The 16,960-nt window shown below is 41.6% G+C and overlaps 1 protein-coding gene across 2 annotated transcripts; it reads right to left on the bottom strand.

Annotated features, from left to right (window-relative positions):
* Positions 1–897: 897 nt before the first annotated feature.
* On the bottom strand, positions 898–15,379 carry hic1 (hypermethylated in cancer 1). 2 transcript variants are annotated; one of them, XM_053873245.1, is made up of 2 exons: positions 15,200–15,379; positions 898–9,429 (listed from the first exon to the last, which is right to left on the bottom strand). In XM_053873245.1, exon 2 carries the CDS (start codon positions 9,410–9,412, stop codon positions 7,241–7,243), a length of 2,172 nt encoding a protein of 723 aa, XP_053729220.1. In that variant the 5' UTR covers positions 9,413–9,429; positions 15,200–15,379; the 3' UTR covers positions 898–7,240. The 2 variants fall into 2 exon arrangements, with proteins under 2 accessions (XP_053729220.1, XP_053729219.1); XM_053873244.1 differs by lacking the exon at positions 15,200–15,379 and adding an exon at positions 13,887–14,063.
* Positions 15,380–16,960: the final 1,581 nt, after the last annotated feature.

The following is a 16,960-nucleotide window of genomic DNA, read 5'->3' as shown; positions in this document are numbered from 1 at the left end:
TTCCTCTGTCTCAGAACATAAGAGGCACACAAACCGAAACAATAAGTGTTACTTAGGAAACAACCATGATGTCAACATGCACACAAAGTGATGTATTAACTGCACTTTGTGCAGTATTTGTGCGCTTCAAACTTGTATCTCAGCCTTGTGTGTCAACCTAAACGGAAAAAACAAAATTTATTCTCTTGCTTAAATTCCAGTACATCGGAAGTACATCAAAATAGATAGAGACAGCGTTTGACTTTAACCTGACTGTTTGGAGCTTCAATCGTTGCAGTGCATTTCGGACAGGTCATTAATATTAGACAGTTAGTAAATGACAGTGAGGGAGAAGGTTGTCGGTTCAATTCTAGCTTGAGGTAACCCTTTAGAAGGAGCCTGGTTTCCTCCAGACACCGTACGAAAACATACACAGGTTGTTTGACTACACGTTCGTGTTGAGATCAATGAGGCAAGGGGTCGAACATTACATTGTATTCCTCTGGCTCAGAACATAAGAGGCACACAAACCGAAACTATAAGTGTTAGTTAGGAAACAACCATGATATCGAACTGTACTTTGTGCAGTATTTGTTCTTTTAGTTGAGCCAGAAAATTCTTTTGAATAATCCTGTAGGCCTCAACTCTCAGTAGGACAGATTTGACCCACAGGCCTCGAACACTCCGCGGGCTTTAAATGATCAGCTGGTGACTCAGTCTTCAGTATGTGCCTCTCGCCCCAAGTAGCTGGGATCAGCCCCTATGAGCACGCAGTTATGAGAGAACGAATGAATTTATTGGACGTTTGTTTTGTTTTATTATTATTATTATTATTCCTGAAGAGTAACCTGTCAACCCAAACTTAAAATGACGACAAAACAGCCAGACACGTTCTCACTCTTTATGCAATTCACTTTATTGCCAAGTTTGATTATAAGAACAAACAGACATTTTTCACATTGGCGTTCAAGAAAGAAATATAAAAGCATTATAAATCAATGACATTATCAAAAACCCACATAGAAAATGTACACAAAATAACTATGAGACATTTTGACATGCAATAAATACATTCGGGTCCCCAAAGCTCAATGTTGGCATCGAGGCGCAGGAACTTTGGAAATACTGTTTGGTCTGCTGAATTGCTTTTTTTTGGCACAGGAGCTTTGGTGAAACAAGGCATTTGTTTAAAACTTTTAAAGCTTCACAGTAACTTTCTGATAATCCACCATGTGATTTCTGTCATGTGACAGTGAACTGAATTTGTGTTGACGGTTCATGTTTTCAAACTTTCAGGTGATGTTTACTAACATGAGGATGAGGAACCAAGATGGTCAGTTGTTCAGGTAAACTCTCAAAATGTAATGCTTTTGTTGTTCAAAACAAGCTGGTGATGCTAAGAGGCTACTTCCTGATGGTGCATTCATGTGTTTTTCCAAAGTGGGAAGGAAAATCAACAAGACAAGAAGAAGAGAAATATGAATATAATAAGCTGCTGCATTTTTCAAAGATGATTATTTCAGGGTTGTGGCCAGGAATTGTTTTTTAATTCAGTTTATTTTGTTTTTGGACGGTTACTGACTTCCTAGGCAAAATCTATTGTAGTCGCAAATAAAGTTTAAAAAAAAATAGTTTTAAAAATTCCTAAATACTTTAGGTGTTGTCTACAATAGAAAAAAACACACATCGAAATAGAAAATCAAAAACAAAAAAAAATCCTCATGAGAATTTTAAAGCCTGGTGCACGTGAAATCGCTCCAAAAAAAGATCCCTGTCATGAGGTGAAGAGCAGACAGTAGTCGCTCTCTGTGCTGTGAGTGATCCTGAGTAAATATAAGTCCCTGTCAGACGTAAACTGCGTAATAACCTCATGACTAATGCGTGTAAACAATGCAATCCGAGTGAATTCTTATTTAGAGTTTGCATTCATGCTGCTGTAAACGTGGCCGGTGAGCTGGTCCTCCACAACAGACTTGGTCCCAATTACAAAAGTCAAGATTTTTTTCTTATTTACTGAAGGTTCCAACAGTCAAACACAAGCTGTTTCTCCCTCTGCTTCTCCTTACTTCCATCCCAGCGCATGACTTGGCCTCTGCAGTCGGGGCCCACTTCAATTGTGCAATTTCATACTTGTTTACTTTACTGGCATCTTTTGGAGCATATCCCTCCCCCCCCCCCAAAGATTTCCCCTCGCATTATTTCACATTTCCTCCACCACAATATGCTCCCTTTAATCTCCCTTTTCAAGCACTTTCTTGGCTCCACGGCCCGTGCGCAACGACGACGTCAGACTCTGCTGCATTCTGACACATGGCACCGAGGCTCTCTCTGGAAATTGATCGCGGTTTAGTGAAAGGGAGAGTAGCTGTGCACGTAAACATTTAGATAACTGTCTTCTTCAGCATGAAAAACAGCTGGAGGTAAGTGGATCAGGGGAGAGGAGGGGCGCTAAGGGTCAGCGTGAAGAGTGTAAGAGAGAAGGGACAGAGCCGTGAGCGGCGAGGGAACAGCGTTTCTGAACCAGCCAAGCGCAGGACGACGGTGGTGAGAAAGACAAGAGGGGAAAATGAAAAGGAGCAAAGTGCCAAAGGAAAAGCAATTGTCAGACTTCTCAGGGATCAGAGGAGTCATAAAGAATCGCAATACAATGGGTTTTCCAGAAAAGAGCCGTTCAAGGAAATATATTCAAACCAGCTGTTTAAAAAAAAGCGCTCTTGACTGTGTCATCGCTTTTGCTTGTACTCTGTTGTAGACAGGTGCACAGCTTTGTACGACAACTACACTAACCGCTCAAGAGTGTGGAGTCCCCTGTATCAACAGAGCGCAGAGTAACATGCAGCGTTGATCTCCATTTTGCATGATAGATCAGTGAAAAACATCGATTAAATGAAGCAGCATACGTCAATTTAGCTCTTCATTGTCTGCTTTTAATAGTTTCTGTGACTGAATTTGCTTTAAGAAAGTAGATTTAAGACATTATGACGGGCTTGTTGTGAAGACATTTTCAGGTTCTGGTTTGAGTTAGCCTTTTTTTTCCAGGAGCGATTTATCAGTTTTTGCTCCCGCGATGTTTAATAGGTTTGGAAGGAGAGAGACATCATTTGATAACTTTAAAACATCAATTACAGTCATCAATAGTTCAATTCAAATACACTCGATGAGACAGTGGCTTGCTGGAACTCTTTCCCACAATGGAAACCAAAAGTTTTCATCAAAATCTGGTCATAGTTTCTCAAGATATTTTGTTTACAGATCGACTGATAAATGCTTGGCAAAGCCGATACATCACATACGATACGTCATACAAATATATAGTTCAGATGATGTAAAAGTTTTGTCTCCAGCTGTACACACTGGGTCCTGCAAGCCCACATTTCACATTTTTTTCAAACCTGACACTGATATCTTGTTTGGTCTATGAGCTGCTGCTGGATCTCATTCAGTCACGTACTTTGATGGTATTATGTAATACATGGATTTTTGGAAGTAGAACGAACAGAAAAAAAAATGTTCTTCAGAAAGTTGTTGGCACTAGGTGTTTTTTGCTGAACTATCCACTGAGCTAATGATATTTAATAGCCGGTCATAATCGCAGTTCATGTTAGTCAATATTTTTCTCATTTTATTCTTTCCTTTATTGGATTTAATCCATAATATTTTTAACTCTAACATGTCACAAAATGTCCTAAAAACATGTAATAAAAATGGTTTATTTGTCATGGATCATTGTAGCTAATTTTTTCATTATTATTTCTGTCCATATAACATGTTTAGACATTACAGTGAAGTATCAGGATTCTGCAGAGAAGGAAGGAAAGAGAAAAGTCGTTTTGTGAATGGAGAGTTTCAGAAGTGCGGAGAGGCTTTCATACTGAGACAATGGCTGGAGCCCACCCTGCTGCGCTCTCCCTGCTCCTCTCCCGCCCTAATTCACCGTCCCTCTATCTGGGTTTGAGCAGAAACACGCGGCACATCCTGCTTAGCTCAACACCAAAAGTTCACTTCCTGCTCCTCAGCGCTTCTCCCTCACACCGACGCTATTCCCAGAACGTCGTCTGCGGACCTTCACGAGCCTAAAAGGCCCAGGGACGCACAAACACGCGGCAGCTTCCTCCTCCTGTCTGGTGTTGATGCAACCGAGCTGGGCTCCACGTCTCACGGCTTCTATCCTGCTCTGATTCAGAGTGGAAACAGTTTCATGTTGCGAGCCAGATTTTCATTAGAACTAGTGAATGGAGTCTATGAAATTCCCACGACTGCTTGTTTTAATGTCACAAACAAACCATGACTAATCATCAACTGTTTAAAGCTCTGAGTCACAACCCCAAAATAAAGTCAAAGGAAATCATTCTCAGCTGAACACTACGATGTTTTTATTGAAATTCACACCAACTCATTTTAAATATTTTAATAAAAATTTGACAGCCATGAACGCACCATCATGAACAGCCTGCTTAAATGCTCATGTGCTTTTGTTTAATAAATTTGACTTGACACTTTGGAAGACTGAAAACTTCTTATTTTGTGTGGTGATACGTGAGCACTCTAAAGACGAGTGTTGAAATGCGACTACTATGGACAACAAAAAATGTCTGGTTGTTATGTTTATTTATTGAAGATTGAATGAAGAATATAAAATGTTATCAGCATTTTGTGGGGCAGAAGAAATTAGTTTATATGCCCCTTATTCGTCCCATAGTGATGAAATGCAAGTAAATCCTTTTTTTATTTACTCATTTTTGAGAAATAAACCACTGATCTAAGGTCATGTCTGACGGGTGAATTTAATTATACTCAAACATGGCACAAATTCTTCCCAAAAAATCCTTACTTCAAGAGCTTGAGGCAGATAAAAAGCAATAAAATCAATTTGTCTCAGGCAAACATACGTTTCAATTTCAAAAACATCAGATTTGTGGGCGTAAAAGATATACCAAATGAAAAAGTGTGGTCAAGCCCTCGATGTGATAAAAACCAAATAGTAATGCCGACATAGTGGTGGATATAAATTCACAAGTAGACATTCAAGACAATATTAAAACAACCTCTGAAGCCTTATGTTACAAGAATAGAAGTGGTCAGACCAACACAAGCCTCTTTGAGGACAAGACAAGTATACCGCATAAGGAAAAAAAAAAAAAAAAGTAAAAATATTAAATGTCATATCTCTTGCTCAAGTAGCAAGAAGTGTATAAACAGAGTAACCACAGGTTTAATTCACAAGGCGTGTGTGTGTGTGTGTGTGTGTGTGTACTTAAGCATAGCATCCCCACGCTGGGTTTAGTCCTGAGGTAAGCACCAGTTAAATCTGTGCTGCTTTCCTTTAAAAGTCAATTGAAGACTATAAAACATATAGTCGAGAATCAAAGCCCTTATTATTATAATGATTGTAACAAAACAAAAAAAAACATTTGGAAGATTTTCTCCTCTTCTTAGTTTCACTCTATCACAGTGTATTTATGGCTTTTCTCTTCACATTCACCGTATGAGGTTGGCGTTGGCACTAGTGGTAAGACATGTTTCATCTGAAGTTAAAAAGCAAAAACAAGAGAACAAAGTAACATTTTCTTTGGAAGAAACATTTCATGACAATGTGCATTCAACCCCAAGTTTTTTTTTTTTGTTTTTTTTTTTGGCGTTTGTCTCGTGGTCAGCCGACGCAGCAATCTGTCATTTCTTATTTCAATACGTGAGAGGAAGTTTGCCGGGGCTCAGATGGGCTGCTAATAAGCGGACAAGATGGCAGGCATGAAATGCGACACGCGGCCAGTGAGCAGTGCGAATTGTCCAGGAGTAAGTGAGATTTTACAGGGATTACTGAGGCGCAGCTGGCCGGCGCTGTTCGCCTGCTCCCAGCGACAACTTCTTTTAGCATCGATAACACAGGCAGATAAATGTGTTCGAAGCTCATGACACACTGTGTGATTTTAGGATCGGAATTTGACGCCTCATTTACGTGGGGTTTGTAACACTTCAAAGCTGTGGCGTGAAAGCACCATGAATTCAAGGCTAAAATCATTATGATCAGATATTTAAGTGCAATATGTGCGAGATAAAATGGTGAAACAAGTATCTTTGGTTTTGCGGTGCATAGACAGCAACAATAAACGTCCTCTTGGGTCACTGAAAATCACACAGTGTATAGTAGAACTGGAAGAGACGAGAGATATGTACCGTTCAGAGGTGTTTTTAGAGGAAGGCTGCGCTGGCTTTGGCATGTCAACAGTAGAAGAGTTGCCAGACTTGCAGGGGAGCGGGGTCAAATGTGAGGGAGCAGAGGTCTACAGTGGCATCTGACTGTTGTCACAAGGATAACTCATCAGATCGGGCCGTTCCTAACAGATTTCTGTTTCACTTGGTGAGCTTAGGCAATGATTTGTCCTCACCATGTGATGAAGTCACACGTATCTTGAACTCTCTATCATCGGTCCAGTATGAGTAACCGCGTCCCAGATGTGAGATCACACATCAGCGCTCGCCTGTTCCTCAAAAGTAAGACGTTGCTCAGTCAAATTTCACTCAGTCAAATTCAGCGTTACCCTCAAGTTTGGAGGGCAACGCTGAGGCAGCGACCATTACTGTCACATGGCTTCCAAAAAATATGGAAAATATAAAACAGAGGAAAGTTTACCAAAACGTTAAGGCAAATGTTGGAATCATTCAGTCACTCCGTGTAAATCAGGCACACGATGAGAAGAAGCTGAAGAGTTAGGCGCATCAACTGTCCAGAACCTCATACATAAACAAACCTCCCCGTATTTTAAAGTCCAGAAGAGTTTGGCAGTGACTTCCCTGCTCTGGACAAAAAAACGTGAATTGTATTCTTGTGTTCATTGCGTGTATAAAGCTGTCGATGTCAAAAGAAGACAGGTTTCGGGTCTGTTTACAAGTTGCGACAGTCTCTTATTGGATCGCAGTATCATACAAAAATAAATAAAACAAATTTTGATTCAGAATTGTTTAGCTTTGGCTCAATGGTTGTTATTCATGAAATGGTTATTTGCATATAAAACATAAATAGTAAGTGTCTCTCGGTCACGTCGTAGCACAGTGCTCCTTTATGAAGGGTCATGAACTGCATAGACAAGGCACTAGGAAACTTTTTTTGTGTGTGTGTGCATTTGCAGACCAGTTCCCTGGCCTCCGTCTGAGGAGAGGGTGAGTTGAGGTGAATGGCTTTACAATACTGCATGTTTCTTGTGTGAGAGCGTGTGTGTTCACCCACCTATTGGTGGTGGCTATTTACAGAGGTCTGGAGGTCTTAGCTGGGGGAGAAACGGTCAATGGTGCGGCCGTCGGACACAGCCTGGGGGGGCGGGGGCAGGGGTTGGCCAAGGACATCCATCTTGTCATGGTTGAGGCCAAGGTGCTCAGAGGCCAGTTTGGATAGGGGGTAAAGGCTTTCCATGACCTTTGCATCCGCCAGTTGCTGCTGTGCTTGGATGAGAAGTTCATTTGTATTCTCCTGCTTCAGCCCCAGATGCTCCGCCGTGTACTTGCTCAGAGGATAAATACCCTCCGGATAGTCAAGCTTGAGCTTCCCGTCTGCGCTCAGGCCTCCCGCTGTCCCGCCGTTGGTGTGCATCTTCATGTGGCTGATAAGGTTGCGTTGCTGAGCAAACTTTCCCCCGCATACTTGACATTCATAGGGCTTTTCTCCCGAGTGGATGCGCATGTGCTCAGTGAGGCGGTACTGACGGGTGAAGCGCATGCCGCACGACTCGCAGGCGAAGGGCTTGAGCCCCAAGTGGCTCCGCATGTGTCGCGTCATCGTGCCCCTCTGCGTGAACTTTTTGCCACAGATGCTGCAGGGGTATGGCCGCGTCAGCCAGTGGGTCTTCTCGTGTTGTCGCAACGTGGCCGGATCCTTGTACGATTTTTCACAAGAGGAGCAGCGGTAGGGCCGTATTATCTCTCCCATGCCACTTGAATTCAGACTTTGGTTGGTTTTCGGCTCGAGGTGGGACAGACTGTTTAAACTGTTGCTGTTGTTCAAGCTCCCGTAACCGTTTGTGCTGTTAGTGATGTTTTTGTTGTTGTTATTGCCGTTTCCTATGTCAGCGCCTGAGTTTCCGTACAACTCTTCTTCTGTGTGAGTCTCCACGTGCGCATTGAGCTGCTCAGAGCTCGGAAAGCCTTTGTCACAGGGAATACAGACGTACAAATTGTCCCCAAAACTCTCCGGCTCATAGGGCAGGTGAAACCTTCCTATTGGCCCTGAAGGTGACGGGCGTCCTTCACTGCTGCCAGTCTCCTCGGTGCCAGATCCACTCTTGTCCTCTGCTCCTTCACTCTCCTCCTTGTGGTGATTTCTGTTGGCACCCCCTTCCTCTTCGTCATCGTCATCCTCTTCATCTTCAGCGGTGTATGACAAAGGCTCGTGTTTCACCCAGCGGTAGATGTTGCCAGTCTGCCCACCTTCAGTGGGGGTTTCAGGGCTGGCGGGGCAGGGGAAGCGATCGGTTCCCTGCGAGCCTGAGCGATGATGGTGGGGCGGGCCGAACTGCTGGTTTAGATGAGGAAATTGTGGGGGAGTGAGTGGTCCTCTGTGATCCGTCGAATCCATCTTCTCCGCATGGAAGCCCCTCCCATTTGTCCCCTGGACGGGACTGTTGCGACCACTCAGCCGGCCATCTTGTTCATCGTCATTGTGAGCAGTTGCCAAGTGGGACTGGGAGGGTGTATGTTGAGACTGAGAGTTGGGGCTTTTCTTTGAGAGATCCAGGCCATAGTTGGGGGAGCAGTTTCTCTCGGTGTAGGACTGGCGCAGGCCAAGTTGGGCAGGTAGAGTCGACTGCAGGGATGGGAACATCTGAGCGCCCTGGTTGGACGTAGGAGCATAGAGTTCCCCAGCGTGGATGGCAAGCCGGTGAGGAATGAGGTCCTCTAGTGGTGAAGGCCTGGGCGCATGGTTATTCATAAGTCCTCCAGGTGGACATGGCTGGATGACTGGGGTAGAAACTCGAAATCTGCCGCCGCTGCCTAGACCCATCGGATTCGGGCCGATCTTGGAAAAAGGCAGAAAGGAGTTGCCCGCGCGTGGCGGGTACTTTCCATTTCTTTTCAGCTTCTTTTTGCACACAGCCACTAAGTCAATCAGCTGAAGGTAGCTGGCAGCGGCGAAAACGGCATCAAGATTTGGCTCATTGGGTGAAGTGGGGTCTCCCTCATTCAGGCGACCGGTGTAGATGTAATCCAAAATGACCCGGAAGACTCCTGGACTCACCATCTCGTGGTCAAGGTTGATCAGATTGTCGTGGACCACCAGTGACTTCAGGTAGAGACTGCTGGCAGCCAAAATGTTCTTGTGAGCTCGGAACAGGGCATTTTGCACCACGATAATGACGTCGCACAAGAAGCCTTTGGTGCGCTGGCTGTTGAGCTGCAGGAGGAGATCCCTAGCATGACTTGGTACTTCCATGGCATCCAGCATCGTCTTCAATCCAACACCTGCAACAACAGGTAAACATGAGGCAATGTTAGGCAACTTGAAAACCAGCGTACAAAAGTACACAGACGGAGTTCACTACATAGACTATATCATGTGCTTTTAGTGCTCAAAACACAGGACACTGTTTTTCTTCCAAGTCCTGACTTTTTATGGCAAACATTTATTTTGTTTTGACTGAAAAGCCTCAATTGCAGTAAATAAACAGTACTACATTTTTGTTACAACTATCAAGGAGTGTCAGCGAGTATTTTTATTTTTAGAGCATTTTCACCGATTTAGAAGCCACAATCTCCCCAGCCAACTGGAGAACCACAATATCAGGACATGTTTACACCTCAAACATAATAGTATAACTACTGCTTGTTGACACATTATCATGTTCAACTATATCCAACACAACGGCTTTTATTTTAACTCATATTTCCTCCAGCCATGAAGCAGTTTCCAGTGTGGCTGAAGCTCATGTGGATCCTGAAAAGTGTAAAGCAGTATTGATTCGGGGGTGTCTTCTCAAGATGGAAATCCCTCAGACCGTTTAAGTCTTAAGTGGTTAATGGCAATTCAGCAAGAAAGTGTCTAAAATGAGTCCAAAACAAACTTGGTATAAAAGGGGGAAAAAGGCGAGGGGAAAATGAGTGTTATGTTCAATGTTTAAAGAGAGTTGCCAGTGAATTTTAAGATGACGTTCCTTTGTTTTAATGCATCATACAGCACGTGTTTTATTCTGATGGGTACAAGCTTTTACTTGGTACAAGTAGTTTCTGTGAAAAGAACTATTTCAAAAACGCTAACATGCTGGACACAACATTCATGTACAGAAGCGGAATCGTTTATATTGAGACCAGCAAATTTTAGATTACGTTCATCCCATGGCCGTGTATATGTAAATAGAAAGCTTGGTTTCCTCAAAATCACAAAAACAAAAACTTGAACACCAGAACAGAACTGTAGTCAGACTTTCAAGTCTGGCATCTGCAATGTTGAAGGACTTATAAACAGTTTATTCCTTCACTAGATTCAGTCAATACTTTAAAACAAGCTGTCGACTTTTACTTCCGAAAGTTCGCATGAGTGTAACAGCACCATATTAACTATTTGTTGATGTTATTAAAAGTGTTTTTTTTTGTATTTTTTTTGCCAGCGGAAGTTTCATCATCTTCCCTGAAGAGGTTTCCGATTAGCTCGGTCTCAAGCGAAATACTGAGTCACGCAGTTTCCCAAACCAACTGTCAGCTGGTGAACCCCAGATAGGGACTTGCAGTAAGTGGTGAATCAATTTCAGTGAGTCAGACCTTGATCTAGACTCTTACCCCACACCACAATAAGACGACAGCTCAAGTTCATGAGCCAATAAACTCACCAAACATCACCATAACTCAGGCGTCGCAACTATCGGGATCGGTGACCGCCATGTTAAAAGCTGTGAATCTGACGCTACCTGGACGAACGCTGCGCACATATTAACTTTTACTTTTCTCTAAAACTTAAAATGATCCACTCATTTAATGAATCAGTGTCCGACTCACGGAATGTTTTGGTTGTCATGTTTAATTTAACAAGTGAAGTTGAACAAGTACAGGCTGCCAGGTTGATGTGTGGGAAGCTCACACCGCAGCAACTGAGTCGACGTGAACTCTGGCGAAAAGGTGAGCACTTTCGATGGTTTTCTCATCAACCCGAAATCTGATTCTCCCCATTCACTTCCTCTGCAGGCGCAGGCAGAAGAGCCAAAATCCAGAGCAGCACAGATGTATATATATATTGTAACTGCTTGCTTCCTGATAAAGAAGGCCAGCAGTTGTGAGCAAAAGCGTTTAAACCAAGCGAGGGATGAATGCTCTGGAGTGTGATGAACAGCAGGTAGAACCCTGAACTGGAGCGGATACATCCAAACACAGATTCCAGCTATTATTCCGCACACAGTCATATAAGGAACGCTGAAGCCGCTGCATCTAAATCATGTCACTTTTTTCTTTTTTTTGTCTTGCGCAGCGGTCGTGCCAGATATTATAGACGCAGACACCAGGGCCTCAATATCAACACTAATTGTCACAGCGCGCCACAAATAGACTGCAACTATGAAACATGATGTATTGTTCAGTGACATCTGAGGTTAGTTTACTTATTAGATTAAACGTCTAAGACCGTCTCAGAGGATTCAGACTCGCTGATGGGAAACAAGCTACTAAATAAATATCGTGTCATCCGTCTGATTGGGATCTTCCTCACAGCGGCTCATTCACTTCTTGTTTATGTCACGGCGCTCACAAGGACAGGAAAGCAGGACTATTTTCTGGTCACTATTCGTGGTGAAAGAGTAACGCATGGGATCTAGTGGAGGCTAAAGGTTACTGAACTAGGACGAATTACGGAAGGAGATTTTAGCCTTCTTTTTCAGGTTGAGGGAAATTGTACGTGCCTTAAAGTCAAAAAAGCTTCCATTATTTTGTCCAACTCCTGTATATTTACATCAAAATGCAATTCACTTTTATGTTTTTTTTTTTATGCTGTGAGGATTTCAAACTACATCAGAGAAACAAATGTCAACAACAGGAACTAGATTGGTTACAGTGACTGAAAATAGCCCCGCTCACTTTTCTACTATCATTTTATGTTTACAAAACAGACATTAAACAGCAAATTTCACCATTTATTTGAGAGGCATTTTGAGAACAGCTAATACTTTGAGCAGCTAGTGTTGCTATTCATTTTTATATTTTCATGACACTTCAAAAATGCTTATGACGGTAATACACCAAATATTTTAAGTCATCTTCGGCCAAACAGACACAGATATTAGGCACCTGAACTGTTTCAACTTGGATTGAGAACTGCACCCATAAATCAAGGGGAAGGCATTTCAGTAACCAACAATGTGGGTTTTTAATTTAGTAATAAATAATTGGTGGACAGGGAAATATGATTAAAACCAAATAATTAACAAATAATAATAATAAATTGTTAAACGCACATACATCCAGTGTCCACAAACAGATTAGCTCAAAAAGAGATTAGACATTAAATATATTAAGATAAAGAATAATACAAACATTTATTTAAATTCATAATTTATTTATTAAATAAAACACAATACGAGACAAAAAAAATGCAAACACTGGAGAACGGTCAAAGATTATTTACGACTCAAATTCTTGAGATTGTAGCTTAAAAAAATCTAACAAAATAATAAACATTGAACTATTGAAATACAAGCTGGTCAAAAGATCAAAACAGTGTGATGCTTGAATTTAAAAAGTAGCTAGGAAACAATGCAAAACAGGAGTTGTAATATAGAAAGTAGAGCAGACAAACAATCAGTTCACACCTTAGGAAAAAAAAAAAAAGTGCCATACTTTCAGTAAATCGTTTCATCTACGTGACTTTCAGCAGTTTATCTGTTGCATGATGACGCACACATTGGCTTCACGGTTCCAAAGCATAAGGGACAGAATAACTGAAACAATGAAGGGCAGACTAACCACAAATAACAGTTCATACAATCTTCTCAGATGAAACACCATTAGAATATCTCTCCGCATTTTTGTCTCCCTTTCTGAAAGAACTGTACTAACATTACAAAGTCCATCAAGTTTGTCAACTTGGATTATTGCACTCGGTTCTGGACAAATGTAGCCGGCAGACCAAACAAGAACCAAGAACAAGCGTTAAAATACGTTAGTCTGTCGAGCGTCTGTAAAGTGACAGGGACCCACTCAGATAAGACACCGATCGAACCTTTTCAAATGAGCAATATAGACTTTTACCTTCAATAACAGTGACCAGAGTAGAAGCACAGCAGGTACCACTACTTGCCTGTTCATGATAGAAAATTATCATTAATAATAACTGCTCACTAACATTTCATAAGTAACAACAGATAAGTGTAAGTGAAAAAATACATTTGTTTTTTATTCAGGTTTAATCAATATAAATGTAGAATTTTCCTAATATAGCACAAAACCAACATTTGAACATTTTAGTGACTTTCTACATAACTTTTTTTTTACTCAATGCACTGACGATGGCGTGTTTAAGAGCAGTTTATTGTCTAGTTTATCGTTTGTATGTTAGTGGTTCATGCAAAAAGATAACGTTTATCATTCGTGACTTCTTTAAATTTAGACATATTTGAACTGGGGTCTATCAGATCTCATAAGTTAGAGTCTTAAAGGTCTCATGAATCTTCAATTTATGTCCCACGATCTGCGCATCCCCGCAAACTTGAACCGCAAAGCGCAAGGTGGCTCAGGATACAGCGGTTCTTCCCTGTCAACAGCATCTTTTTTCCCATAAATAACCCTCTTAAAACCTTAGAAATATCAGCTCGAAAAAAAAGAGCGTGCCCCTTTTTAAGAGAAACGGTGATAATAAAATAAAACACGTGGCGTTTTCGCGCGTTGAAACAAAAGTCCAGAAGGCGCGTCGCAGCGGGACCCTGGCGAGGCGTGGGTCTTACCTGCATGCCCGATGTCCTCTGCCATCCGATCTAAGTCTCCCTTAATGATCATCTCAGCAGCCTCCAGCGCTCATATCTGACGTTCCAGCATCGAACTGCCAGCCTCCTAAAAACCATGCCAGTTTTCCGCGCGCGTCTGCCAGCGCTCTTTTTTTCTACCGATTATTAATTGATATGAATTTCTTGTCGCAGCTCAGGTCCGTCCTCCCACCCACTTTTTTTGTCCCTCCCTTTCTCATCCCCTCCTATATTAAAAAAATACAAACCAGCATCCTCCGAGTTTTTTTTTTTTTTTTCGTTCCTTGTCGTAATTTCCTCGGCTATTTTGGCGCTGCGGCACCGGGGAGATAACGGAGCCTCTGTGTGTTCTAAGCGTTTTAGCGCCCCGTGTGATCACTGTCAGTCTATAATAAAACTAAAAGGTAAAATTGAGGGCAGGAACTTGGGCTGACCCTGACTTGAACCTCTCCACACATCGTCTTAAAGAGACAGGCGGCTGGTTTCCACTGACAGGATGCGCTTTTTTACAGAAAAAAAGTCGCTAGAAAGCGAACTACACAGTTAAAGGACATCTATTGAACATCATCCCTTTCTTCTTCCCTCACTATTTAGCTCTGTAAACGCCAATAAACAGCACAGTAAAACAGGTGGTTCACTGGGGAACTGGATGGTGCCAGCTGTATTTCACGAAAATGAAAGCGGTAATCTTCATTTGTGGTAAATAAGTTTCACTAAATGAGAAAACAACTGGCGTTTGGTGACTTATTCCAAGTCGCTCTTTATCACTTAAAGTGCCATGAAGCTCAGAGTTCAACCTTTTAATTCATTTAGTCATAGTGATATTTCATGATTTCATAGATCTGTCTTTTCATGTGAGCTGACAACTATGGTTTATACTGAAGAAGTTCCCCTGGAATTGAATGCTACATTTACCTAGCTAAAATATATATATATAAAAGATTAAAAATGGATTAAAAGAGGGAACAATTGTTGGAATAATTAAAGAGCAGCAGGTGCTTTAACCTGTAATTTTGGCATTAAAATTGTAATAAATAAATAAAAACACAGATCATTTCAGTTGTCATAACTTTAAAAGACACTTTTTGCAGACTTTTTTTTTATTTAGTTTGAATTATAAACTGACTTATGAGTTAAAATCTTTCAGTGTTATGGCTTCCTTGAATTGGAAGTGAACGATCAAAAGAAAATATGGGCCATCTGAGAGTTGTTTTAATGTTGTCGAGCAGGCGGGCAGCCGCTTGGAAGTCACCGGCTCGGCGTGAGCTCCATCCCGCCAGGACCGCGGCGCTTACCTCGGACTCATGTCTGGATCTCCTGCGGTCGCTCCGCGCCTCTCGTCATTCCTTCGCCGAAGCTGCGCCGTTTCCCGTCAAGCTTCTCGTCCACGGTACGCGCGCAGTCGTCCGCTTTACTCCTTCATAGACAGTTTTTCTCACACGCTGAAGAGACTTCTCACCTTCTGACTGCAAGTTCGGTTCCGCAGGAGGCGGTGGACTTGATGTGCGCAGCACGACACCTACTGGTGGTGACGGGAATCGCTCGTTCCTGAGGTCCAGGGAGTTCTATCAAGTCCTGCCTCTGCATCTTCCCTCAGCGCTTCAATACAAAGGTTACCTCAGGTCAACCCAGAAGTGCGACTTCGTCATGATGTTTTGGATCTGACCCAAGGCCTCCTCCCATTTGGACTTCCTCTGAAGGCTTTACTTTGAGCCTCTCCCATATGGCCAAGCTTCTCAGTCTAACAAGAACATTTACTTAGAGAAGAGCTTTGCCTTTTGGCTCAGCTCTTTCTTATCGCCCATTTATCTCACGCTCCTTCATCAATTATTCACGTTTTCAGAGTAAACCACTGGTCACATACACAACAGCAAATCCCAACTAATAATTATGACCATATATTTTTTGTCTCTGACAGAGGAATGACGTTTGGAAGACACACTTATCTGTGATCTCTGCAGATGTTGGACCTTAGTCAAGCTTCGAAATGATGGGTTTTTCTTCCTCTTCTCTGACATCAACCTGCTGGTGTTTGGTCAGTCCCCAGTGCCTGAAGAAAAGGAGGAAGGTATTGTGTCCCGCTTCCATGTTCCGATGATGAACTGCCGATAACCTCAGACAGAATCATCTTGAAGAATAGACGTGTTCCATAACTGCTTTGGAAGTGATGTTTCAAAATAGACTCAGCTGAGGCAGATGTTGTGTGGAACTGTGCTTCCTTTAGCTGCCAATGTGACGTGATGACTTGAAGGGCACTTTAGGAACATCAAATATGAATTTCTTTGCTCATTTATCTGCAACTATTGTTATTTTAACTATAAGTTATTCTTCACTTTTTTTTACTTTTTTTACTCAGCACTCATTGTTTATCAAAAATGTGCATAATGAATATGCCCATGTGCGTTTTTTTTCTATTTAGTTTTAAGATGACTAAAGTTTAATGATCAATATTCTTTTAAATTATTAACATTTAAAGGGTTTATCGGTGGTTTTAATTTTAATAATTGATCATCTGATTTTTTTGTTAAGAGGTCATTGTGTAAAACTGTGCATGTGTAGCATCGAAATTTTAATTTAAAGGGCCATAAGAAATTTATTTTGGTTTTTCGATGACATTGTGGCTGTCAAGTTTTTTTAACTTATAGACCTATTCATAAATTATATAAAAAATGTGTTATTGAATAGTTTAAACACGATGAATGTATATTGAAATATGCTAATGTATTTATTTCTTATTTAAATTTGATTTATTAATTTAATTTGCGTGTTGAATTTATTTATTTATTTTATTTTTTTCATAATTTCTTGTCATATACATAGAGTAGTCCAGCAGTCATCGTCTGGTAGCAGTCAGCTGATATGGAACACAATAACTCTCTCTGTTTTCAACATGACTGATGTCCAATGCTTGTCATTTTTATTTACACACCTCAGTGTCATAAATCTTGAATTTGCCTCAGGAGGTCAAACAGTCTTTAAAGCACTTTAGCTGTTGTCCTCCAAGAAAACTTCAGTGAGCAGAGCAAAGTCTTGCGTGGACTGCTGCCGATGTCCAA

This window comes from Synchiropus splendidus, chromosome 8, assembly GCF_027744825.2.
Source record: "Synchiropus splendidus isolate RoL2022-P1 chromosome 8, RoL_Sspl_1.0, whole genome shotgun sequence".
NCBI classification, from domain to species: domain Eukaryota; kingdom Metazoa; phylum Chordata; class Actinopteri; order Syngnathiformes; family Callionymidae; genus Synchiropus; species Synchiropus splendidus.
This window is presented reverse-complemented; position numbering and strand designations above follow the sequence as displayed.

Coding starts and splice junctions, on each gene's coding strand:
- hic1 (XM_053873244.1), bottom strand. CDS start 13,938: ATGATCATTAAGGGAGACTTAGATCGGATGGCAGAGGACATCGGGCAT. Junction 9,430..13,886: donor AGAGGACATCGGGCATGCAG/GTAAGACCCACG, acceptor CTGTTGTTGCAG/GTGTTGGATTGAAGACGATG.